This window comes from Salvia splendens, chromosome 4 (assembly GCF_004379255.2).
Source record: "Salvia splendens isolate huo1 chromosome 4, SspV2, whole genome shotgun sequence".
NCBI classification, from domain to species: domain Eukaryota; kingdom Viridiplantae; phylum Streptophyta; class Magnoliopsida; order Lamiales; family Lamiaceae; genus Salvia; species Salvia splendens.
In genome coordinates, this window is record NC_056035.1 from 7,757,707 (window position 1) to 7,784,591 (window position 26,885).

The 26,885-nt window shown below is 32.3% G+C and overlaps 1 protein-coding gene, 1 long non-coding RNA gene and 1 other non-coding gene across 4 annotated transcripts; 2 read left to right on the forward strand and 1 right to left on the reverse strand.

The window, feature by feature from the left end:
* Nucleotides 1–411: 411 nt before the first annotated feature.
* On the reverse strand, nt 412–1,790 carry LOC121799232. Its single transcript, XR_006050220.1, has 2 exons — nt 1,499–1,790; nt 412–758 (listed from the first exon to the last, which is right to left on the reverse strand). It is a non-coding gene; the product is annotated as an uncharacterized LOC121799232 (long non-coding RNA).
* A 14,866-nt stretch (nt 1,791–16,656) lies between these two features.
* LOC121801350 (rRNA 2'-O-methyltransferase fibrillarin 2-like) lies at nt 16,657–19,136 on the forward strand. Of its 2 annotated transcripts, none has more exons than XM_042200822.1 (7): nt 16,657–16,810; nt 16,906–17,249; nt 17,337–17,432; nt 17,525–17,602; nt 17,689–17,865; nt 18,522–18,590; nt 18,687–19,136. In XM_042200822.1, the coding sequence occupies exons 1-7, from the start codon at nt 16,783–16,785 to the stop codon at nt 18,861–18,863; spliced, it is 969 nt and encodes a 322-aa protein (XP_042056756.1). In that variant the 5' UTR covers nt 16,657–16,782; the 3' UTR covers nt 18,864–19,136. The 2 variants fall into 2 exon arrangements, with proteins under 2 accessions (XP_042056756.1, XP_042056757.1); XM_042200823.1 differs by having other exon boundaries at nt 16,677–16,807.
* LOC121801741 lies at nt 18,091–18,162 on the forward strand. The gene has a single exon (XR_006050673.1). It is a non-coding gene; the product is annotated as a small nucleolar RNA snoR60 (small nucleolar RNA).
* Nucleotides 19,137–26,885: the final 7,749 nt, after the last annotated feature.

Genomic DNA, 26,885 nt, shown 5'->3' on the forward strand with positions numbered 1-26,885 from the left:
TTCTTTCTGGATTCAAACACATGCAAGCATGATCAGTTATTACATCTTCTATTTCTCAATGTTTTAGTAGCTAAATATATAAGAGCAGTTTTGAAAAGATACACACCATGCATGCCAACAGAAACATCTTCAACTATCATTGAAACTCAGATCTATTTTAAAAAACTACTCACTAGAAGTACAAACAGCCCCAAAGCTTCTAACACAAAAACAATTACATCCACAAGACGTTCAAGTGAATATCAAAAAAAGAAATCAAGATTTATACTGTTAACAAACTTATCACTCTTAGCAACACAGGAAAGACTTAATTATTAGCCAGATTATAACACTATCCCGCCTCCCATTATGTTTTCCTTAGAGTAATTAATTAATACATTCAAGCTGTCTCCCAACTTTTCCAAGGTGCACCTGCTATGTCCATCTCCCCACTCGCAATTTTCATTTTATTGTAGAGTGCCTGTACGCGACTTCACGTATTCAGTAGCTTGTGGTTTTGCTATACATTTCTGAATTCTCCATATTCACACTTCAATGCCATGTTTTGACCTCCCCAAGGGACATTCTCCATGATATGACCTTGCGAGAATGACGCAAGTCTGAATTATGCTCTTTTACCTTCTACATAATAAAATCCACCAAACAGCCTTATCTCAACATTTCTTGTATTGTGATTTTTTCTAGCCAGGTTGAACCATAAGATAACTTCACCGCTCTTTGGCACAAAATAGTTTCTTGCTTATGCTGACTGTGAGAACCTTATTAAATCAAGACATAATATCAAAATACAGGCTAATATTGGTCTTCTGCTCCAATCCCTACAATTATTCTTCAAGAGTGTTACATCTAAAGAACATTCCAGAAATTGGCAACCCTATGCTTCAACTTCAAGAGATCATAAACTCAATTTGATCTGTGTCACAAATAACTAGGTTTTTGGTAGCAATTGAGCTGGGGAAATATGGGGAAAATCAAAAGTCTTCCAATCTGAGTTTCTGCCAAACTTTGCAGTCTGATCTCTCTGCTAAAATTATAACTGATGTTGATGTTATGGTCATGGTGTATCAAGGAACATCACACATAATTCACAGCTCAAAGACATGTATATAAATTCTGAAAAATACAACTACTATCTGTAATTTTCAAATTAAGGTCAAATTTGGCTGCCACTGTACACTTTAACTCGGGGGAGAGAGGCTATATCCTCTTTCTCCTTTTTCCAGTTAGATTTCTTTCAATTATATCGCAAGCTTTGCAACTATAACAAAGTAATTCCATCATTATATCAAAAAGATTCCATTACAAATAAGTCGATCTAAAAGATCAAATTACCATCAAATCTAATTCTAGAAGTTCATCACGAATAAGCGTTAGCAACCAGAATTCCCGATCAGCAAAAATCAACAAAAAAAAATACCAAAACAGCAAAAATCGACGCCGAGAATCACATACCAGGACAATTCAGTGAGCAATTCAACAGAAACACACACACACGCACCTGAACAGTGGATGGCTGAACTCTGCTTTCAGCGGTAACAATTGCGGTGGCAGCAGCATTTACGGTATCCACGCTGTTGTGCACGTTGCTCATGGTAATTCTCAGCCGTGGCCACGGTTAGACGTCAGATACCGGCGATTGGAAAGCGCGTTGGTGCGGGGGCCCGGTGGCTTTCGTCGGAAGTCAATCAAAGAGATGGGTGTGAAGCAAAAGCAAGATCACATGGCATATTTCAAGAGGCTGAGACACAAACACAAACAAACCAAGTAACGGCGACTTTATAGATGAACCCACAAACAATTATTTTCTTTTTTTGCCCTTTTGTTTATATATATTTTTATAAACAGTCCCATTTATTTGTGACTGAAGTTATTGCGCAATAGTGAAAATTTTTAAGTGACGAAGTTATTGCGCTTGTTTTAAATTTAAAAATCCACTAATTCAAATTTACATCATTTCCGGTCTGACATTTCAACCTTCCTAATTTGATCTTCACATATTTTTTTACCTAATTTTAAAACATAAGTATGTTACTATGTGAGTGTTTACTTTTAACTATCCATAAAATAAATTATTATTTCTATTAGTATTTAAAGGTTCTCTAGTGTTACCAATTACCATTGCGTCAAATAAATTAGCCCCAAATGATAATCCAAAATCGCAATACATCTAAGTAAATAAGGGGTTAGATTAGTAGTAGTATGTGTTATCTATCTAGACTAATTTTAGAAAGTAAACATCTTTTATGGTGGGGTTCGTTTCCTAAATAAAATAGAAACAAAATATAATTTAGGATTGAGTTGTGAAATGATTTTAATTGAAAGATGTTAGGTATAACTAATTATTCATCTATTATTGAATTATGAGATTGAATACCATGAATCAAACACAATACACATTTAATCCCGAGATACAATCTTACAAATCGAACACCTCATATATGTATCGATAATTCGGTATGCTACCTAAATATAAGATGACAAAAAAAGCAAAAATAATCTTTTTAGGGTCTATATGTATCATATGCTACCTACGTTAAAAGATGCAATAACATAAGTATATGTAATTAAGCTTCTTAAGGTGGTTAATCTTTTGAAAATATTTTATTTGAATTTTAAACGATGAAATTCAAGGTAAGTTAAAGATTCATCATGCATTTAATTGGTAAAATCTTGATTTCACTTAAATATCCATTTTTATTTTTATTTTACTAGTAGTAACATTTATCATAAATTTACATTAACACGATAATAATCTACACTCACTTTTCGAAATTTGCAAAATGGTAATTCTACTCAATGTGCGTGCGTGCGTGCGAATCACACAAATATCAAGAGTGATATAGACCTTGAATTTTCTAGCTTAAAAATATTCACACTTAACTATTGAAACTATTCCCTCGCTTGTAACATCCAATAAGGAATATTTTGAATTAAAAATATATTTGTGCATGTGGTGTGTGTGAAATTTGATGATTGATGAAAAGGGTGGGAGAGTAGCATTTATTTAATTGAAAAAACAAAAGATGGCAAGGTTCTCTTCATGTGGCTGTTATTTTGTAATTATGCGAGTTGGTTGGGGTTGATCAAGGATTATAAAATTAATAGGATATGGTGCTTTTTGGTGGTTTGCGGATAGTGTGAGGTTCGAAACGCAAATAAGAATTGCAAATTGACAAATTAGCCGTCATCCTTACGCCGGCGCCGCGCAGGAGCAGGATAAGAGTAGGAATCGGCTATATTAATGGCAAAATTGGTGCCAGGTGGCAGAGGGGTGCGCAGTTAATGTGGCGTATGTTTGGTTGGGTGCGCCCCACTGCGTTACAAATTTAATTCCACGTCACGGGACCTTCGTGAATGAAATTGGTGGCCTTTATTGCCAACTCATCGTCGAATCAAACTAATACTAAATAATTAAATACTCCTTCCTGAACAAACTAGATAGTAGATTCGCTAATTCTACTGAATGATTACAACCTTTTGATAAATTTGTGTTTAGATATTAACAACCTTTCTTGAAGGGGCAAAAGAGGAAACCTCCTATTTCTTTCTTTTTTATTGATTACATTGAGTAAGAAAGAGAGTTGTTGCATTTGAGAACAAAACAAATTAAAACAAATTAATTATTTATTTATCGTTGGATCATTATCTATTTTGTTCATTTGGCGTGCACATTATTTTTTGAGCGATTTAAATTTGGATTTGTATATGATCATATATAGACAGATCAAACAAAAACTTTATTATTTGGTAAGAAACTCGGATTATTAGCCATACAAATGGGACATGAATGACCATTTATTGTCATTTTAAAGTTCAATAATAATTGTATAAAATCCACAAAATCAATGCAAAGACACACATAAAATTGAGTGGTAACTAGACTTTCAACATCGAAACTATCCATCTTAAATTGTTATTAGCTGAAATTTAGGAGGCTTGAATCATGTTAAAATATAGATTTAATAGGCCTAAAAACAGTGTATTTTCCCTAATTTAATACTCCCTCCGTCCCGCACTACTCGCACTTATTTCCTTTTTGGACGTCTCAAGTTACTTGCACTCTTTCCATTTTTAGTAAAAAATTTCACCTACAGCCGTCATTTTTGACTTTCCTATACACTCATTCCTTAATCTCCGAGCCGAAAAGGAAATGAGCGAGTAGCCCGGGACGGAGGGAGTACTACTATACTACTACTATCAAATAAGAAATAACAATATTTAATGTAAGCTTGGAAATTAAATAGGGATGGGGCTTTTCGTCAAAAGCATTCACGTGCGTAGATGGAGATGCGTGGAAGGATGGTGTTATCTAGAGAGAGAAAGTGAGATGAGTGTTTAGGCCTCGTGTGATAGAAAATGACACACTTTTTTTATTTTTCTCATTACAGATACTTTTCCCTAGTTTAACTACTTTTGCACGAGTGGTTCCACCTCCACATTATCTCTTTCCCTCTTTGATAAAGATATCACAACTTCCACCTCCACATTATCTCTTTCCCTCTTTGATAAAGATATCACAACTTCCACCACCACTCCATTCTCCCTTCACCCTTCCAAGAAACAACTCTTCTCAATTATTCTCATCTAAAACTATCTTATTCCCAAATATTTGAATAGTACTACAATCATAAATATTAGGGTTGTTCGATTCTCATTTTATTTATGACATGTCCAATGTTATCTATTGTTCAATTGATTTTTCTCGAAATTCGACCTATGACAGTGCCTCTTGGCTTATTTCTTAAATGCTAATACTTATTAAATTGTCTCTCATGATTAATCATTTTACCTCCGTCCCTATGACCATTTTAATACTATAAAACAAATCTTATTTTAGCCTATTTCATATTATGTCTTTTTATATTATCTTATGTAACGAACCAAATGCCATCTTAGAGAATTATACTCTTTGCAGACATTCAAGCAATTACTATTATTAAGCAAATGATACAATTTTCATTTTTTTAAGTAAAGATTAAAAAAAATATGATGGTAATTACATCAATTTTTTTGTGGAGTTTTATTATTACTACTTCTAATTTTTATGACTTAACTACGATACAAAATTTTTATAAACACATAGCTAGATTGTAGTAGGAGTAGGATTATTCAATCATGCATGTCCTATAAATTTGAATTGATTATTTTATGATTTATGCAAATCATACTCCTTTATAAGCAGACTACCTTTGATTGAAGTGAAGACTGGCTCTTTATTGCCCAGAAAATAAATTTTATAAAAAAACGGTTATGTTGACTAAATTGCAAATTGCAATAGCGTTCCGACAAGCCGACAGTTGTATATGAAGACAATTAATCAACAACAAATTAGTAGAGTTGCGATTAATGAATTATAATAACTTGTTTGCCTTAAAAGGGTTGCAATCGACGCCTTCAACTATGTGTGATGCAATTCAAGTCATATTAATCGGTCTCATGCGTCAAACAATAAGTGAAAATGGATGGAATTAAATAAAAATATTATTTGAATAATAGTAGGACTCCATTAAACAGATAAGAGAAAGGGATAGAAAGAATTTAGTTAGAGGTAGTACTAGTGGTTGGTTGATACCCTCTCTCTTATTCATACTATATTTACTTAACAAACTTTCTACATAGATTTCATGATGCTTTTTGCTAATAACTGCGATTGCCTTTTTATCCCACCTTTTTCACCCCCCACGAACTGCAGTAGTAATCATCATCACTTTTTAGGCCCATCTCAGGAATTCCAAAGAAAATATTTTAACATAAGTCGTAGCCTTCCTTATGATTTTCACATAGAAAAATACTCCTATGTAGGAAAATAAAAATAAGAAATTAAATAAATTTGGTGGGACCGGAAGAGACGTGCATCCCACTGAGACATCTCACAAACTGACCATCTTATGGCCCCACAAGACAAAAGTTTAACCAGCATCCCACATGTTGGAGTAGGTAGTGCTTCATCTCTAATTATTCTTTTCTCTTTAATTTTAATCATTTTTTTAATGTTGTGGATACTATATCGCATTCATAAGATCGAGAAGAAATTTGACTTGTCGCATATCTTTTATTTGATATTTTAGCCTCTTAGGGCCTCAGCCCATGAAGCATCTAGCTCTATTGCTTTCATTAATTAAGTTTTTTTATTTTAATTATATATTTAGGTATGATTAGATTTAGGACGCGAACAAGATTTGGATTTTGGATATTGCGACTTTTTTTATTATCTTTTTTAGTTATCATTTCACGCGCTACAGCACGGAGTAGGAAATTATCTCAAAATCCATAACTCATTCCTCCTAGACCTAGTCCTACTATAAAAGTTTCCCTTTTCAAATATTAGATCGTTATATGTTATTGAAAATAATTTCGGCATACAATATTCTACTTATTAATGAAAAACTACATATTAAATGTCCTCACTACATAAACTACAAAAAGATGGATCCTGAACATATGACGATTTTATGATTTTGGTTCATAATATTATTTTTTGAATTGTTTAGTCCAACACAATTGAAAACATGCCAAATTTAGTCCTTTTTGGACGGCAAGGTTAAATTTAACAGTCAACTGCTATTTAGTTGATTTTGACCGGATTAGGTTTTTAGATTAGAATTTTTTTAATTTTTCCACAAATTATATAGTACTCCTATTATTCTAAAAAAACAAATTTAAAGAAGATGATATCCTTTAAAAAAGCTGAAAATAAGCTTAACCCTAACAAAATGAAAATCAGATTTTTGTAAAGTAGAGGGGGCGCCGCCTCCTTCTTCTTCTTCTTCCCCACTCTCGTCGTTGATTCTCTCACTCTGCTGCCTGTGCGGCCGTCATAGCCGCCGTGCGCCTCCATCTCCTCCTATTGCTTTTTTTTCTCCACAGCAAACTCACATCTCTCGGCTTCTCTTCCTCCTTCTCTTTCTAAAATCTCACCACCTTCAAGCTTCTACAATCCCACCAAGAGCGGTGGTGTGAATCTGTGCTCATTCTATTTTAGTTTTTCTTGGAATTTGATTTCAATTTGTGTAAATTGGATGTAGATTGCGAAGTAGATCTATGGATGCAATTTAATTATTTATTACTACTATAATTAAGTTGAAATTTATATACACTAAATTGTACTCGACCAGTTTGATTTACTCATCGTAACTCTATATTGAGAAAAGTGAGGAAAATTTTGTTTTGTATTGTTTGCATTTTTTTGCAGTTAAAGTATTTTACATTTAAAATTTTCTGGACAAAATATTAGGTTATGATTAAGGTCTAATAAAACATAATTAGTAACTTAATCCGATCAAAATCAATTAAACAGCCATTGACTGTTAAATTTTAACGGCGACGTCCAACAATGACTAAATCTTGCCCATTTTTAATTGTGTTGGACCAAATAATTCAAAAGATAATGTTTTGGACCAAAATCATAAAATTGTCATATGTTCAGAATCACTTTTGACTTTTTTACTCGAAAAGGAATTATATTTTTTTTTTTGGCCAATGCTCGTAATTCTTTGAACTTGTTTTCATTCTCTTGGTATAATAATCAATTTCCGGAATTGAAGGAATTTGTGCGACCAAAATGTTGGTAGTTTATGTTTTTGATATTCTCGTGTTTTGAAATGTGTTCTTTTTAGTTGAAGAGGAAGGGTGAATCATGTTAAGGTTAAAAAACCAAACAAAACACGTTTTAATTAATTCATTTTTAGGATATATATAGAGCATTTAAAAAATTTCTTGTTTACATTTTGGTGGATTGAGAAACATAGAAAATTATAACTCTATTGTCATTTCGGTGGATAAGAAAGAGATAAAAGTAACCCACTATCAATGATTTAAGTCCAATGCCTCAAATACTCCACTTTGAGTAACTAGAATAATTGGTGGGCTCTGATATTATAACCAAACCAATAGTTGGTTAGTCGATCAAAATGAGGGACAGGGGGAAGAATGAATTGTAAAACTATAATTTTACCCAAAAAAATAAATCATAAATAGATTCCAGAATTAATAAATAATAATAAATAGATTTCAGAATTAAAAAAAAATCATAAATAGATTTCAGAATACAACTATAGGTTTGTATTAATATTAGAAACCTTCTTAAAATGACAACGCAACAACAACTTAGCATGCATTAGTATAAACATTACATTGCAATATAGTGTATTATAACGCTATACTGCAATATTATGAATGCTACCAAAAATGTCTATAATGCAAAATTAAACAATCTATATTGCAATACGTCCATATTGCAGTGTAGCGTTTATATTATTGTTTTGTAGCTTTTATAATATTGCATACTACATTGTTGTCACGTTGTTACTTTAAGAGTGATGTTACCTTAACGCACCCCTATAACTATATTTACTAATATAAGTAATTAGATATTTTATTATAGTAGATAAAATATTAATAAAATTAATTTTAATTTAAAAATACAAACGTAATAAATTGTAAATCACATAAAATACTTTAAATATCCATATAGTACGGATAGCATTTAGAGCATTAGCAATAAAGGGCCTTTCCACCCAGTGGTAGACGCAAAAAATTTTCCTAGTAGGGGCTGAACTTAGATTAGCAAAATAACCGAAAAATGGACATTTGATCTGAATCAACCAAACCAAAATTTAAAATGTTCATTTATTTTCCAGTTTTTTATTCAGGTTTAAAATTTTGGCTAATTTGATTTTTTTGGTTCGTTCATATATTAAAATTTTGAAAAACAAAAAAAATATTATAAAAATAATACCAGTATATTATACTACCTAAAACAAATTCTATTTATGTTGATTTACATATGAAAAAAATTATGTAAAAAATTGCAATCACATTAGTATTTTAAGAATACATAAATATCTTGTACTTACATAAAACAAGTCCAACATGTATCTAACCAAAAGATATCAATTCATATTTATAATTTTGCCATAATTGAATGAGAAAGAATATAAGAAAGAAGAGAAAAGTGCAAACAGGAGTGAGAACAAATCTCCATACACCTAATATAATATTATTATTTAATATTTTTTGTTTTAGTTAGTCTTCTTCCCCAAATTAAATACGTCTTCTTTCCTAAATACTCCATAAGAGAGCAGCCATTGTTACTCTTCTTCGAAATTTAAGTTCAGCCCTTTTTTACATTCAACTTGTAGTTATTTAGTCTGTAGCATCATTAATTTGGGAAGGGCTAATTACGTATTTTCGAAAAATTTTAAAATTTAAAGTAGAAAATTCTAATAAAAAATGAATTGGGAAGGGCTTAAGCCCTCCCCCACTCCTTACTGTGGCCGCCAATGTTTCCACCGCCTTGCGGGACTGTGGTCGGGAAGGCTCCCATTGCAACCGCCGATCCATGGGAGGGCTATCGCGGGCACCGAGAGCGGGATGGCGGTGGGACAACACCTATTGTGCGTTGACCGTCGAGCCGTCCCAAAAATAATTTTGAAAATTTTATTTTTACTCTACCTGTACAACTCATTGGACTTCATTTATTTTTTTTTATATATTTGATAAACACCGACAAATTAATTAAATTGGAGGGCTTTTGGAAGGGCAGTAAGAATGAGAGGGTTGTGATGATGCACCAAGAGGTATTTTCGGGAGGGTTGTGGAAGGAATGTGGGACGGCCTATCCTGTTGGCTGTTGTGAATGAGCTAACACTTATTTGTATCGGTATTCATTTATTATAAATATTAAATTACCAATATAAATATACTAAGTTAAGTTATATTTTTAGCTCAATTGGCCCGGACCCAAAACCAAAAATTTAGGATTATGCTTTACTCCATGCGGTCCTCATTAAATATTTCATATTTGACCGATGCGGATTTTAAAAAATTATTTGACTTTGTTAAAAAAGATGGATGAAAAAGTTAGTGAAATGTGAACTTTACTTTTAAGTAGTAGTTTTATACTAATAATTATGAGTAGAATAAATTAGTGAAATGTGAACTCCGTTTACTAAAAAAATAACAAAATTAAAATGGAACATTTATTGGAGATCAACAATATAAGAAAATGTGAGATAGGCCGAGCCCAAGCAAGTTGGCCCTATTTTGACTTCCCTACTTGCACACCCTAATGAGCAGGCTTTCGGCTTTGCACATAGGCCCACTGTTGGGCTTCCTCTCATATGTATCGGCCCATGAAATAAAAGTATTCTCGAATAACCTCTCATTTTGGTCTATATATAAAAAAAAAGAAAGCTTTATATTTTAACGTATACATATATTCACCTCATCTATACTAATATAAAAGGCAAAAAGGAGAGTTTTGGGCATAGTTTTGAATATTCATGAGTTTTTGGCATATTTTTAAATATTATTATTTATGTAGGAGTATTAGATAATTTCTTCCTAAACGTTACTAATATGGCTGAAAATTATGTAACCGCCGCCTTCCACGTTTGATAATAAAGTTTTAATTTTAATGCAGTAATGTAATTGAAAAGTTATCTATATATAAAGTAGTTTTGGAGATATTTACAAGAATGTCATTTTAGGAGAAAAATTATGGAGTATTAATCTAATTAAAACTGTTTTCACTGAATTTGTAGAGTTTCAGTTATTCACAGATATTATTCAGGCAATCTTATGAAATTAAAAAAAAAAGCCTCTCATCATTATGCATTAAAGTTTCAGCCAACCGTTTCAGATTTAAATGTAATTCATGGCCTAACCAATCTTAAAGAATTCAAGAAGACAATGTCAAATAGACCGTCCATTTTTTTCTCAATGTTTGATAACACATTTTATGCATGATTGCATTTTAATTACAACAAAAATAACTCTCAGCATTAATGTGCATTTTAATGCACAATATTCACCCCATACGTTTACAATTAAATCATAGGGAGGGAGAGAGGTGCCAGTCAATTATAACAAATAATATTGGATTAAATTCACTAAGAATACGAAAAGTTACCCGTTTTCTATAAATTTGACTTGTACAAGGATGATTTACTGAAATGGATATACGAAATTTGATTCGACTTTGTTCTACAAAATAATTGAGTTCTACCAAGCAAAGAAGCTTGAAGAATTGATGGAAATTCATTCTTGCTAGGGGCAACTTCAACAATACTTCAACTCATTGTTGAGATTGAACTAGCTCCAACCATTATGCAAAAGGTATCCTATTTCAAATTTTTTGCTACAATATCTATGTTTATTATGTTGAACTATAGCACTAATATCAAATATGTTTTTTTTTCTACTGTTGCAAATTTCATTTACATTATTGCTTCTTTTTTTGCTGAATAGAGAAAGGGAGAGAAGTACCTGGTTGAGCTGGCCGGCGAGTAAAGCATGGATAGGAAGATGTTTGTTGTCCAGTAAAAAAAAGACACATAAATATTTGGCGAAGAAGATGATAATGGAAGCTTTTTTTGCTAAGTTATATCGGCTAATAAAGTTATCGAATGTTCACATGTGCACAGATGAGTTAGAATTATAAATGTGTATAATTGTATAATTAGTGGCTGATTATATGAATAGTTTCCTTCTTGGAAATGTAAGTAATCTTAAAGGCGTCTTTAAGCACTTTCTTGATATGAGCATGTAAACAGATTTACAACCAAGATTCAGATAAAAATAACCTCTACTATCAGTAAGGATTATCAAGTAGGCCGATCCAATTTAAGATATCGAATACAGATCTAAAACCCCCAAAATAGAATAAGTGATCAACAAAGTAAAATTAAACTGGGACGGAGGGAATTTTTTATTGATATTTGACTCATTTGTTGGTCATGATGAGTATATTTTAAAGTTGAAGGTTTAAGATTTAGGTTTCAAGGTTTGGGTTTTTAGTGTATACGGTCACTATATTGCAATGAAATGAAGCTCGAGTAGGAAGTGTCTCACCAGTGCAATCTTAATTTATAGTTTTTGATAAACAATATCTTAAATCTCATTAGTAGAAGTGGTAATTATACATTCTTTAGGTTTTTTTGTTTTGTGTGACGTAAATTTTATTTTATTTTTTAGTTTGTATATCTTTATGATTTTAGATTTCGAATGCTAATATTGTTTATCATTGTATAAACTTATTTAATAATGTAAAATACATGTTATAAAAATAAAATGGATCGTGCATAACACTTATTTGTTTGGTTTAATATTATTAATTAATAACAACTATACTAATGTTAAATTATGTACAATTCAAAAGTAATAACACATCTAATAATAAGTTAATTGAAGATATATCATCCAAAATACAGTAAAATGATTTAAATACTTACATGAAAATTATTTGTGCATCAATTAATAAATTAATTGATGATACAAAGTAATAAAACATCTAATAATAAGTTAATTGAAGATATATCATGCAAAATACAGTAAAATGATTTAAATATTTACATGAAAAATATTTGTGCATCAAATAATAAATCAATTGATGGTATACGTTTCAAAATTAATCTTATCACATTTAAAATATTCAGATCCTAAGAGAACTCACCTCATCTCATCCCATCCTTTATAATTTGTACTAATAGTATTAGTAAATAAGTATAAAATTAATTAAAATAAATATTCAGAATGTGATCAAATAATATATATAGGGGTGCGTTAAAATGACAACATCTCTTAAAGTAGCATCATACCACAATTCCTAACCAATCATTTGTACACGTGGATGAATAATCAGTTGTCATATGACAATCATAAAAAATGCTTAGGGGTAAATTTTCTCGGACAACAATATCCAATACACTATACAACAATTTTTCTCAGCCAACAATATCCAATACGCTAGACAACAGATTGTTGTCTAGCGTTTATACTATTGTTGTGTAACGTTTATAATATTGCTGGATTGCTGGATATGTGGTGTCACAATGTCACTTTAAGAGATATTGTCATTTTAACATAAACTTTTATATATATATATATATATATATATATATAAGAAAAATATTCCTAAAATCTGCCAACCTTACTATTTTCTATGTAATCATTCAATTCCAAATTTAGTAGATTGAGGGTATAATTAATGTTTTTAAATTCAGACTGTTTTAATTAGTTTAGTAATGTCAGTTTACGCGTGTGTTTATATACAAAGTATATTATTCAACATTTAATAATTTTCATTATGAGTTTTTAATTGTTTTTTATTTATTTATTGTTAATAGTGTTTCATTATGATATATTTTTAATTATATATTGTTGATGTGTGTTTGCAGTTTAGTTTTTGTAATATGTAAAAGATTTTTATTACTAATATTTATGGATTAATTATAATATATGATATTTCATTTAATATATATGCTACATAATTGCTTGGTATTATATAGATTTTGAATGAAAATATAATGTGTCGTGCAGCACGGGTGAGATACTAGTTAAAATAAATATGTAACCTCTCAGTACAAAATTTCGCAACCTACAGCACCTGAATTTGATCGATAAACTTAAAGTCCGACGGCGACACTGTTTCCAAATCGATTTTATTATAGCCATAAAATTTGGAATTGGAGCCGTAGTTATTTATTCATTATTTTAAAATGTAAGCATTAAAAAGTGCAGCGACGTCGAAATGCATCTCAAAATTACTAGTACTATCATAGCTGCACAGGGAATCAAATATATTAAGATAAGTAACCTTATTTTATATTCATAATATATGTATACACTCCCAAATGGAGTAAAATAGTAAATGAATCATTAAACCCCATGTATTATGATTAGGGATATGAATACGGATATCACGTATTGGGTTTATCCGAACCCGACCCGACCCGATACCCGTTGGATATTGGATGTCCAATATCCATTTTTTGGATTAGGTATGAAATTGAGTAATGAAATTTAAGATTATTCAAGTATTGAGTAACCACGTCAAATATAGGTTATTACCCAAATACCCGATTCATTAATTAGACTATTTTCAATACCAAATTAATTTTATACTTTTGAAATATATTATTGATTGTTTCTATATGTGTGTAATAGAAGTACTATCATTTACATATTTCATAACCAATCTATACAATATATAAAAGGAGAGTTTTGGAGAAATTTACAAGATTGCCATTTAATTTAAAAATATATATTAAATTAAAAATTGTATAATCAAAGGCCTAAAAACGTGTGATTAAGTGGAGTGAGTGGGAGGTTTTACTATGTCATTTAAGTTTGGAGACACGGGAAACAATTAGATTACCTTCCATCGTATAATAAAACACATATCTTAATTTACTTTATAATAATCCAATATCTACACTACCTAAAACAAAAATAATTATATATGTAAACAACAATTAGATATTAACAAATTTAGTATAAATTGACAAATAATTCAACACATGACATTACTTTATTAATATGATAATTAACCATCGGTGAAAAAGTGAATATATATTTTAATTTATTAGTTTTGAATAAATTTATTGTACACAGATTTATTAGTAAGAAATTAGGACTTTTGTGATTTATTTCAATTTGTAAATTATAATTATATTTGGGAAATACACCATACACTTATTTGATTTGACTTTAATGATATTTTAATTTAAAAATTATATTAAATTAAAAATGTATAATTAAAGGCCTAAAAACATGTGATTAAGTGGAGTGAGTGGGAGGTTTTACCATGCCATTTAAATTTGGAGAAATTTGCAATATTAATTATATTAAATTCAAAATGTATAATTACTATGCCATTTAAACGTTTGATTGGAATTCCAAATAAAAATATAGGGAATCTGCATAACTTTATTTTTATACAAAAATACCTCTAAATTAAGTGGAGTGAGTGAGAGGTTTTACAAGGGTTATGTGCATAATATTTTAGCCTATAAATATGTCATTTAAAGGCTAGATATCCACACATACCTACATACCTTATAAAACTCACGCATACCATTTTTGCTCTTACCATAGGAGGAAAGTTTGACACCATGGAACCATTTCACACCATGCTCAGTGAGCTCGAGACTTCCTCAATTTCTTTGGTTGGCTAATTTTGTTCTTTTTAATTATGTTTTCGTTCCTTTCATTTTATTAATTATATTTTTTTTCTTAACATTTTTTAATTATATTATTTGTTGTGATAGATTTTTATCTTCCTACTCCATGATTTAATGTTTAAACATTATAATATGTGATTTGTTTAAGATTTATTATGCTTCAATGTTGATTTGTCTAGATTTTTTATTCTCATATAACTAAAATTGTAAATCGTATTGTTTATTGTTAATATTGATTCTATTTTTTAATTAATTTAAAATTGAAAATTAATATTTTAAAAAAATACAACTATTAATCTGTGCATATAGGCGTGATACTAGTTTTATATACTAGTGTACTTCATATAAACGTGACCCATTTTTATAGTTTTATATAAAAGATGAACATCTTTTTAGGTCCACAAACTTTGTTAAAGTATCATTTTAGATCCGTTAACTACAAGTTAATATCATTTGAGGTATTTTGAACTTTTTTTCGAACGAAAATGCCCTTAAGGCCTTCAAAAGTCAATTTGGACAATTATTTCGCCACTCATCTTGCGTCAAACACCTAGAGTCCAACAATTTTTTTTACTACTATTTAATTCAATTACCATCCAAATTGAATTTAAATATAATTAAAATTTACCGTAAAAAATAGTACTATGTGTTAATTTTTCAATTATTAGATGACCAATTATATAGGGATAGTGAATTGAGATTTGATACTTTATTTTATTTTTTCAATCTAAACTGCATTTTAAGAACTTACTATAAGTGATTTGTGAATTATATTTAGTTTATTTGTCTTGAAATTAGATAACTATTAATTTGGATGGTCATTCGGAGTATTATTTATATGAATTTAGAATGGAGATCAATTACCATCCAAAATGAATTTAATTAAAAAAATTTGCAGTTAAAAATTGTTGGACTATAGGCTTCTGGCGCAAGATGAGTGGCGAAAGAATTGTCCAAATTGTCATTTGAAGATCTTAAGGGCATTTTCATCCAGAAAAAAGTTCAAAATACCTCAAATGATATTAACTTGTAATTGACGGACCTAAAATGATATTTTTAAAGTTCACAGACCTAAAATGATACTTTGTCAAAGTTCGTGGACCAAAAAAAACATTCACTTTATATAAAAATATATATTGAATAATAAAGATATCAAGAGTCATTTGCAGGAGTAATTTTTATGTTCCGATACCCATGGGTACGTATTCGGGGTAATTACATAATTCATACAAAATGTTTCACCATTGTTTCATATTAGTACAAAAAGTTTGAAATTTATGTAAATCATACAAAAGTTTCACTCATATTTCAATTTAGTACATTTCATTATATGTGTTTAAACGGCGTTAACTCTTTGTCTATATGAACTACAAAATATTTTATCATTGTTTTATGTTGGTACAAAAAGTTTTATTATTGTTTTATGGTTTGTACTTAACATAGACAAATAGTTAACTCCGTTTAAACATATATAACAGAATGTACTAAATTGAAACACGAACGAAACTTTTTGTGTGATTTATATATGCTTTAAACTTTTTGTAGTAATTTGAAATAAAAGTGAAACATTTTGTATGAGTTATTACACTTACGTATTCCCACCCCTACAATATCCAAACAAGAACTGTTGGGGCCAAACTACAAAATAGCTAAACTAGGGTCTGGCTACGGAAATATACAAACTCCCGAAAACCCTAAACCCTAGAATCACATTTCCTCATCTTTATAAATGGAATAAACATTCGACATCTCCCATTCTCCGCCTACTCTGATAAACCCTACCTCCGTTGCTCTTACGGTCGTATTATTTCTAGCAGCCATGGTTGCAACAACACCAACCCGAGGTGGTATGTTGCTACCATCCCACATTTTTTCGTATGCATTTACAGAACTTGTTGAATAATCAACTACTAATTTTGAAATCAATTTGATCTTTTTGCAGGACGCGGAGGCTTTAGGGGCGGCCGTGGAGATGGCGGCGGCAGAAGCGGTGGACGAGGTGGATTTGGGAGAAGCGGAGGTAGAGGCGGCGGCGACTTCGGCGGTAGAAGTAGCGGAATGAAGCGAGGTGGTGGCAGGGGCGGCGGCAGAGGCGCCGGAGGTAGGGGTGGACGAGGCGGCAGAGGTGGAAGAGGAGGACCTGGAATGAAAGGAGGAAGCAAGGTCGTGGTTGAGCCACACAGACACGACGGTGTTTTTATTGCTAAGGGGAAAGAAGATGCTCTCTGCACGAAAAATTTGGTACCTGGTGAAGCCGTATACAACGAGAAGAGGGTTTCCGTTCAGGTATCATGTTGATCTTATTGTAATGCTATTTTAACTATTCAATCGGATCCATTTGTTGTATTTTTATGAATGCTGTTTATTTACCAGAACGAAGATGGAACCAAGGTTGAATACAGAGTATGGAATCCCTTCCGTTCGAAGTTGGCTGCTGCAATTCTCGGTGGAGTCGACAACATTTGGATTGTGAGTCTATCAATAATGCTATTATTAATCTGCTATCCTCAATTTTAGTAGAGTTCTTATTGTATCTTCCATATGCATTTGATTGGATATAGAAACCTGGTGCACGTGTTCTTTACCTTGGCGCTGCTTCCGGAACAACTGTCTCTCATGTTTCTGACCTTGTTGGCCCTGTGAGTAGCTTACCCTTTAACAGATGTGAATGGTTATTTCTTTAATTTGTTTGGAGTTTTGAAGTTTATTGTGTTTGTTATGGTAGGAGGGTGTTGTTTATGCTGTTGAGTTTTCTCACAGAAGTGGTAGAGATTTAGTTAACATGGCTAAGAAACGAACCAACGTTATCCCTATCATTGAGGATGCAAGGCATCCAGCTAAGTATAGAATGCTTGTTGGCATGGTTGATGTTATTTTCTCTGATGTTGCTCAGCCTGACCAGGTTTGCTTTCTTTTTTGTTATTCATTTTCCGTTATGTATTTCATTTGGCTCATTTTTAACCACCTATTGTATGAACTTGTTTTTCAATTTTTTATCCCTTTCCCCCCCCCTGTATTCCTACTTCAGATTCATAGCATATATATAAAATTACTTGTTGTTTCTAAAGATCACTGTTTGGTTTTAGTTGTTTTCATTATTGTGTTATAGTATCACATAAATTGATGTGAGCAAATGATGATTTACTCGGATTCCCCTTCAAGACCTCTTGGATGATGTAAAAACCGAGATTCAGATGCACTTTTGTTTTTTTCTTCCATTTGATTTTTTAAAAATTACTTTTCTGTTTTTAGTTTTTGACATGGTTGGAACAAGTCCAAACATGTAATTTTCCACTTCTAGATATCTGGTTTCCTAGTTGTAAGCACTCCTGTTTTCCCTTCTAAACCCGTCTAGCAGTAATTTGTATCAATAGTCTGATTGCTTCTGTGGGGGAGTGCTCCATTGATATTTATTGCCACTTTTAAAGGGAATGCATGTATTTGGCTTTCAGAGTGTATATAGTTATGGTGTTTTATCGCAGCACACATGGACACTTGTTTTCTTGCACAGCGTGTTTTACAACTTGAGGTCATTTGAGCAATCTTCATATATTACAGGCTAGAATTTTGGCCCTAAATGCATCCTATTTTCTAAAAGCTGGAGGCCATTTTGTCATATCAATCAAGGTTCGTATAATTGATTCCTTTTAGTACCTTTTAGCTTAGATTTATAATCACTCAAGCCATCCATTGTTCCCAGTGTTAATCATTTACATTTTCCAGGCTAACTGCATAGATTCGACAGTCCCTGCTGAGGCTGTCTTTGCCCAAGAAGTAAAGAAATTGCAGGCTGAACAATTCAAACCTGCTGAACAAGTTACTCTTGAACCATTTGAACGAGATCATGCTTGTGTGGTTGGAGCTTATCGCCTACCAAAGAAACAGAAGGCTGGAGCTTGATGGAATTTCTAATTTTGTTGTATCCTAGTCTCAGTAGGCTTTTCGACACCTATCAAACTTGTTATGTGAGAGTTTACTTGGTTTGCTTGAATTTGGTCCTTATGATCTTTGCTCAGTTTTGGTAAGAAATGGGTAAAATTCGATAGAAGTAAATTTGTTTATGGATCGTTCCTTGATATTTTTGTAATCCAATTTTACTGGGGTACTCTTCTACGCTTATTGATTTTCAGGAGAGGTGAGAAAATATAATCTAAACAGTATAATTTTATCTTATTTGTCCATTAGTACTCCGAATTCATAATTAGAATCACATTTTGTCCTTTTAGTTTCTTTTACAATAATATTTTACTGTTGTCATAAAAAATGGTAAGTGGTTTTTCAACTAATTCAGTCTACTTATATTTTATTATAAAATTAATATAATAAATAGATTTATATTTCATTAATTTTTTATTTTATTATTTTTATATTTTTTAAAATTTGTGTCCATACAAATGTGATTCTTATCGTGTGTGATGGAAGTACTAATATTTAATTAGTTTAGTATTTATTATTGCGTCTTTGATGTGGGCTTTAGGCAACTGTGTTATGTTTGGGCCTTGAATCTGAAAGACTTGTTCTAAATATTACGAAAAATATGACACATTGTGAATGAAGTAGTGGTAGTGAAATGTGGGGTTCATATTAATAGTAAATGAGAAAGTGAAAAAATAAGAAAGAAGTAGTGTTAGTGAAATGTGGGTCCATATTATTAGTAAGAGAGAAGAGAAAAAGAAAGAGAAAAGTTGTTGAAAATTTTCCTTTTTTAAATGTGCTCTATTTTTTGTGGACATCCAAAAATGACAAATATGCTTTATTTTTCGTTGACGGAGGGAGTATGATTTTGTTGAGAAAGACTCTTGTCCCATTAAATATGAAATATTTAATTTTTGGCATGAGATTTTATATAGTGTTATTTTTGGCATGAGTAAAAGAGAATGAAGTAGCTGAAGAAAAATAGAGATAAAGTTGTTTTCAATTTAAGAAACTTTTTATTTTAAATGGACAATCTAAAAAGGAAATCGCTTTATTTTTAATGATATAGAGAAGAGTTATGTATATATCTCCAAAATGCACAGCCCATGTATTTTAATTTATGAAAATCGTTAACTAAATGTCGGATATCCAAGATAATATTTACTACATTATGGCATGATCTATATAATAATTTGATGCATCAATTGCCTACCACAGTGAGTGGGAATGCATTCCATTTTCTTGATATATTCCTTCCGACGTACTTTAGCACAATTTTAGTTATCGAAAAAGAATATTACAAAAAAGAACTTTCTAACTGAATAATTTGTCACGCCATATGAATGTGTTGTAACTTGTAAGCTAACTCTTAAAATTGTTAGTACTATTCTTATTTGTTTCTAAAGCCTTATTGTTTACTTTAAATTTGGTTGCACTGCTTTTTCAGTATAAATATGATCTTCAACTGATAAGTAGTAGCAATATTTTATTTCTGTGAAATATACATGTACTAATATAGTAATATCATCGAATAATACCGGAATTTCTCCGTCAGTAAAATCTCTTCTTCCGGATTACCAGTTGACACGTGGTATGAGACTATTCAACTGTTGATAATTTGTTCAATTAGTGAAGTTGCTTATAATATCAACCTTTTCTACTTGCGTGATTTCATTGGTTTTGAAGATTGCATTTGCGTGACTATTATAAGACTATTCCTACAAAATATTAAGTATGGTGTACAAATAATACCTCATATCAGAGGGGGTCCTACGTGTATTGATGGGGATCCTTGGAACCCCCAACATGTTTAGGGTTTAGTATATTATACGTATGGATGGGATACAAAATGAGTCCTAGCTTAGTTGGTTTGTGCAGCTGCTTTGTAACCACCACAGATTAGGATCGATCCCCACCAACACCATTTTAGTTATTAGGCGCAATTTATTTTTACGATTCTCGTAGTCAATTCATTAGCTACTAATTAATTTATTTATACATTTTTTATTTTCTCACTCTAGTAATTTTATGTAAATATTGTTATTATAAGATTATAAAGAATGTATCTTTAGTTTATATTGCGCAATCATAAATTATTTATCTCTCATCATCCATCTCTATCTCGTAGTTCTATAATGTTTTTGTCGGACTGTTTATGACGTCGTTGACAGTAAAAGTATACAACAATTGTTAATCTCCTCTATCGGTGAAATATATTCTCATTAATAGATGACATGAGTTTTAATTCGTAACAGATAAAGTATATAAATTAGTAATGACTTTCCATTTTTAGACGGACGAAACTATTTTTTTTAACGAAAGAAGTAATAGTAATTTGAACCCCTCAGTGTCAAAATTCTGCGTCCGCCCCTGCCTCCTATGGAGTACGTTAGAATATAATGTTAGTGTATAAATAAATGCTGTTACGTGAAAATTTTCATTTGTCAATATGGATAAAATATCCTTCTATACTATAGTACATAAAACTAGAATGGCCCATCAACTTTAGTCTAAAAATTAATGTAAACCAAATTTATTAAATGCTCGTCCGTGTTGTTGACTACATTTTGACGTTTATCAACAACCAATTTATATATAAAAAAAGAGCATTATTTCGCCTGCAATAATTTTTCGAGATTTATATACTTGAGGATGGGCAAGATTTGGATTAGGGTTCGAAAATTAGGTCCACAGCCTTTATAATTAATATTTGGGGATAATCTTACGATTATTCGTATTATTGTTGCTCGAATACAAACAAGCAGACTTAGAGCATCCACTACGCGTCCCGCGCGCGGCTCGCGTTCCGTCCCGGAGGGACGGTTCCACCGAGGGACGCGTTGCAACGTTCGTCCCGTAGCCCGTCCCCAGCCCGTCCCGTAGCCCGTATCCGGGAGACAAGGGAAGCGCCGGCCCGTCACGCCCCCGGGCGAGTGTCGCGCCCCCGATGCATGCGTGACGCCCACTCGCTGGCCCGCGAGCGGGCGTCATCACGGATGACGCAATAATTCATTTTTTAAAAAAAAATTCGAATTTTAATAAAAAAAATTAATTTTCAAACGGTAATATTACCGTTAATTTTTTATTTTCTTTTTTTTAAAATTTTTTTTATACTCTATAAATAATCATATTTCACACTCATTTCAAACACAAACACACATCTATTTCTCTCAAATCCTCTTTATCACTCCAATTTCCATCTTAAATCAACTCAAACAAATGAATCATTTTGAGCAAATGCGTCAATTAATGGAACAATCACTTGAAGAAGATCGACGACGAGAGGCGGAGGAAGCCGCGCCACCCCCACGACGCTCCCGGAAGTACATCAATCGGAACCGGGAGGAAGCCGCCGCACGGTTAGTACGCGACTACTTCTGCGATAACCCGATTTGGGGAGATACCTACTTCCGTCGCCGTTTCCGCATGAGTAAACCGCTATTTCTCCACATAGCGAATACTTTGGCGGCCCGGGAAGAGTTCTTCCGAGAAGGGTTCGACGCGGTCGGCCGTCCCAGCCACACGACGCTGCAGAAATGTACTGCAGCCATCCGTCAGCTTGCGACTGGACAAACGGCCGACATATTCGACGAATACCTCCACATCGGAGACACCACTGGGCGCATGTGCTTGCTCAATTTCTGCAGAGGCGTTCGGGCAGCCTTAAGTGATGAATTTCTCCGGAGGCCAAGCACGGACGATTGTCAGTTCCTCCTCAACCTGCACGAACAAGTGCACGGATTCCCCAGGATGCTTGGCAGTGTCGATTGCATGCACTGGAAATGGAAGAATTCCCCGGTGGCTTGGAGGGGGTCCTACACGAGCGGCCACAAAGGCACCCACCCAAACGTTGTACTCGAGGCCGTTGCCGACTACCGGCTTTGGATCTGGCACGCGTACTTCGGGGTCCCTGGCTCGAACAACGACGTAAACGTGCTCCACCAGTCCGACCTCTTTACCGAAGTTTTGGATGGTAAAGTGCCGGCCATCAACTTCGTCGCCAACAACCGGCTGTATAAAATGGGATACTATCTCGCCGACAGCATCTACCCGAAGTGGCCGACCTTCGTGAAGACGTGCAGCAGGCCTGCGAACCCAAAGCAAGCTCTTTTTGCGCAGAAGCAGGAGGCTGCGCTCAAGGATGTGGAGAGGGCATTTGGGGTTCTCCAAGCGCGCTTCAACATCATCAAAGCCCCGGCTCGTTCGTGGTTCTTGGAGAGCATGGTCGACATCATGTATACGTGCATAATCTTGCACAACATGATTGTCCGAGACGAAGGACCCGATGCGGGAAATTGGTTCGACCCCGAATCCCCCGGAAGCTCAACCGCAAGTAGTCTGCCGCGAAGTGGAGCGCATCCGTCTATACAAGAACGGTTGGCTATTCGGGCAAGGACACGCGACTCTAGCGCCCACACCCAACTCCAAAAGGATCTAATTGAGCACATTTGTGAAAACTTTGGCGGAGAAGATTAAATTATGTCATTTTTTATTTTTTTAGAATTTTAATTATGTCTTTTTTTTTTTAAAGTTTAAGTTGTAATGTTGTTTTAATTTTAATGAATTGTGTTTGTTTAAATTGAATTGGGTTGGAAAAAAATAAAAAATGAAATTGAATGAATAGTAATTAAGGGACGGAATAAGGGACGGTTAAGGGACGGAGCGTTGCAGGTTCCGTCCCTTAGTTAAGTGATGGAGGAAAAAAGGACAGTGGGGCCCTCAAATAGTGGTCAAATAGTAGTTAAGGGACGGTTTAAGGGACGGTATAGAGACATCGTAGTGGATGGTCTTAGATTTGTCCAGAAATGGTGTGGTGTGGGGGGTGGGTTGATGGCAATTTTTACTTTTATCGATAAAATTGGGACGTTTGATGGCAAATTTATAGTAAAAATTTTGGACCACAATTTTTTATTCAAAATCATCTTCTTGAATCTTATTAGTATTATACACTAGATAAGTGAATCATATTCATATTTGTATACGCTTCATATATACCTTAATTAATCGATATTGCTTATACAATAGAAATACAAGTTGAGCCCTTACATCGAATCAAATTGGATCAGAGTGATCGTATATGATGTAATACTCTTATAATATTAATAGGAGTATTACACAATGAATAATAGTAGTTGTACTATTTTTTTTTCATCCACTAAATTATTCACTATTTATTTATAATAAAATTTTCTTCTGATAAGTTGAATCTCATTTTCTAATAACAATTATTCAATCAATATAATTTTAAAAAAAGTTCCTACCAATATGGTTGTCCCTCGACCTGTTTTGGACCAGCGGCTGACTTATTTCTTTTAGCAAATCTGTGTGGGATGTTTTATTGCCCCCCATTACATTCGTTAGTTTAATCACATAGCGTTGCTACAGATGAAATGCATCTATTAGTTTCAAGATGTTATTGACTCACCTTTAAATTTCAATTCCATTCTTCTTTAATATTTTCTAAGATAAATTAATTTAATTATATTTACGGTGTTCATTTCTCACACAAAAATCATGATGGAGTATATGAAGATAACTTAATATTGATATCATTGCTAATTAAGGATAATTTTTATGTCTATGAATAAAAGTGAAGCAAAAGTAGAAGTAAAATTTCGAGAGCTCAAATTTGTTTATTCTCAATTCCAAAATACTATACTGAGAATTCTTGAAATACAATAAATGGTAGTAAATCATTGTTATATTAAAAAAATTCAATACCTCGATTTATGAATGTGCTCAAAATCGACTAAAGTTGACCTAATTTATGTATGTAGCAAATCAACCAGCTGATTAATATTATTAAAGCTGGAATGTTAGATTAACCTCACTAATCTAAACCTAAATTAGGTAGAGCAAAAAGGTGCGGCTTACGAATCAATACAGATTCATTGTAAGAAAACACTATTTACATTAGGTAATGACAGTGATTATATTAGGTGATAATTTGGAGGTTAGGGTGTTTAGTGTGAGATGATTGGTCTATATAAAAGCTCAATTAGGCAAGTGATATTTAAGTTTGTATAGCATGCAATGCATGCCTTAGACCTTAGTCATATACTTGCCTTGCTTCATTTCATAAATTAGTACTCCGTGATCCGTGTTATTATGCAATTTTAATATTGATATGTTTTTTACTAGGGCATTTCAATATTAAGATGCTAGCTTGTAATATTAATGTTATATAATTTTCTATGGGACCAAACAGGAGAACTCATCCGAAAAGACTAGCCTATTAGGAGAGAAAGTCATTTAGTCTATATACCTCACATGGGAATTGAGTCCGTAACACTCACTCACATTAAAATTTTACATACTACTATGTGCTTTCTCTTATTTCACTATGCGCATTTCCCAACTATATTTTCTTCAAAAACAAAGAGATGGAGTAAGATTTAGGAATTTCTTTATGTTTATTTTTACCTATTTGATAAACCAATGCTATTGCTATCTTATTATTTTGATGCGAAATTTCTCAAACTGAAGTTTTTAAACCACTTCCTTAACCTATTTAATTATATATTTTTTTGTCTTCTTTAAAAAAATTGTTTCCATAAATAAATCATGTTGTAGGGGACCAAATTAAAATCAGTGCTTTTACCTGGACCATTATTATTTAAACGTCACCATGGACAAAGAACATAAAATTAATTTAGTTGGAGACGAGTCAATGTCAATAGAAAATTACAAGAAAAATTTAAGTTTTTATTTATTATGAAATAAATCTGTTTCATGCACTTTAAAAATGCTGCTATATTAACATCAAGCCAATGTTTGACTTCCTAGGGAGTTGAGAACAAGCTATGTTCGTTAAAAGGATAAAGAAAATGTTGTGCTAATTCAAATTGACAAATTAAATAATGTCAAATAATTATAGCACCGCTACATTATTAGTTCCTTATGTACTAAAATAATATCCCGTCGGTTTCAGGGTTATTTATAATTTATAGCAAGAAATTTGATCGAAGTTTAGTTTATAGCTTTAATTAGCTATCAAAATTATTTTCAATAGCTAGAATTTTCCTTTGTAGATTAATTTATGGCTCTAATTGTATATAATTTTCTGGCGCATATTTGACTAGGATAGTAAACTTATTAGGTGGTTTCTTGAACATTAGTACCCGCAACAATAATATCATTTTTACGTTAATTAATAAAAGTAGTATAGACTCTGGTCATCTATATCAAATAACAAAGGACATTTCAATATGCATAAAATAATAATTATTATGATTATAATACGATTACGGTTGATTTGGTTTTTATCCGGAACATAAATTATGGAGTACTATATTACTACTGTAATTTTCTAAATCGTTAATAAAATCAAACTACACAATATAATTGTGGTTTGGACTGCTTTGTTTTGGGGCTTTACCAAAATTATGAACCTCCCTAGGCCCTAGCCATGTTGTGCTAATATGCTTCACGATACCTTGAGAAACTTTATTAAAATGTGATAATCATTGTATGTGATCAATATATAAGTGCATGGTTGTGATTCAAGGTATCTAAAAAAATAACAATACTACTATAATGGTGGAATACTTTGTCTAAGTCGACACAAAAACTCCTTTTTATATAAAGAGATAGACGCCTACAATTTGTGTGTTATGATTTTTCATTTTTTTTGTCTTTGTTTTATTCAATCCGACCACACGTAATTGCACATATCGATCATGTAAGCATATTATTTGTGTTTCACAGTTGATACTACATGCAAATAAATGTCAACAAAGAAACTATGTGATTGCATTTCAAAAACAGATAATGGTTTTATGATAGTGATATTAATTATTATTGGATTTGAGTTTTGGAAGAATCACAATTTACCGTTTAGTGGGCTGGAAATTATCATTTCACTGGTCGTAAAAGAGAAAATTAAACATCATGAACGAGAAAATAAAAGGCAGCTTAGCAAAAAGGAGCAATTATACGTTACTCAACTAACCTTATTCCAAAATTGATCAGTCATTTTCCCCAAAAAGATGGTCATTGAGTTGTGTA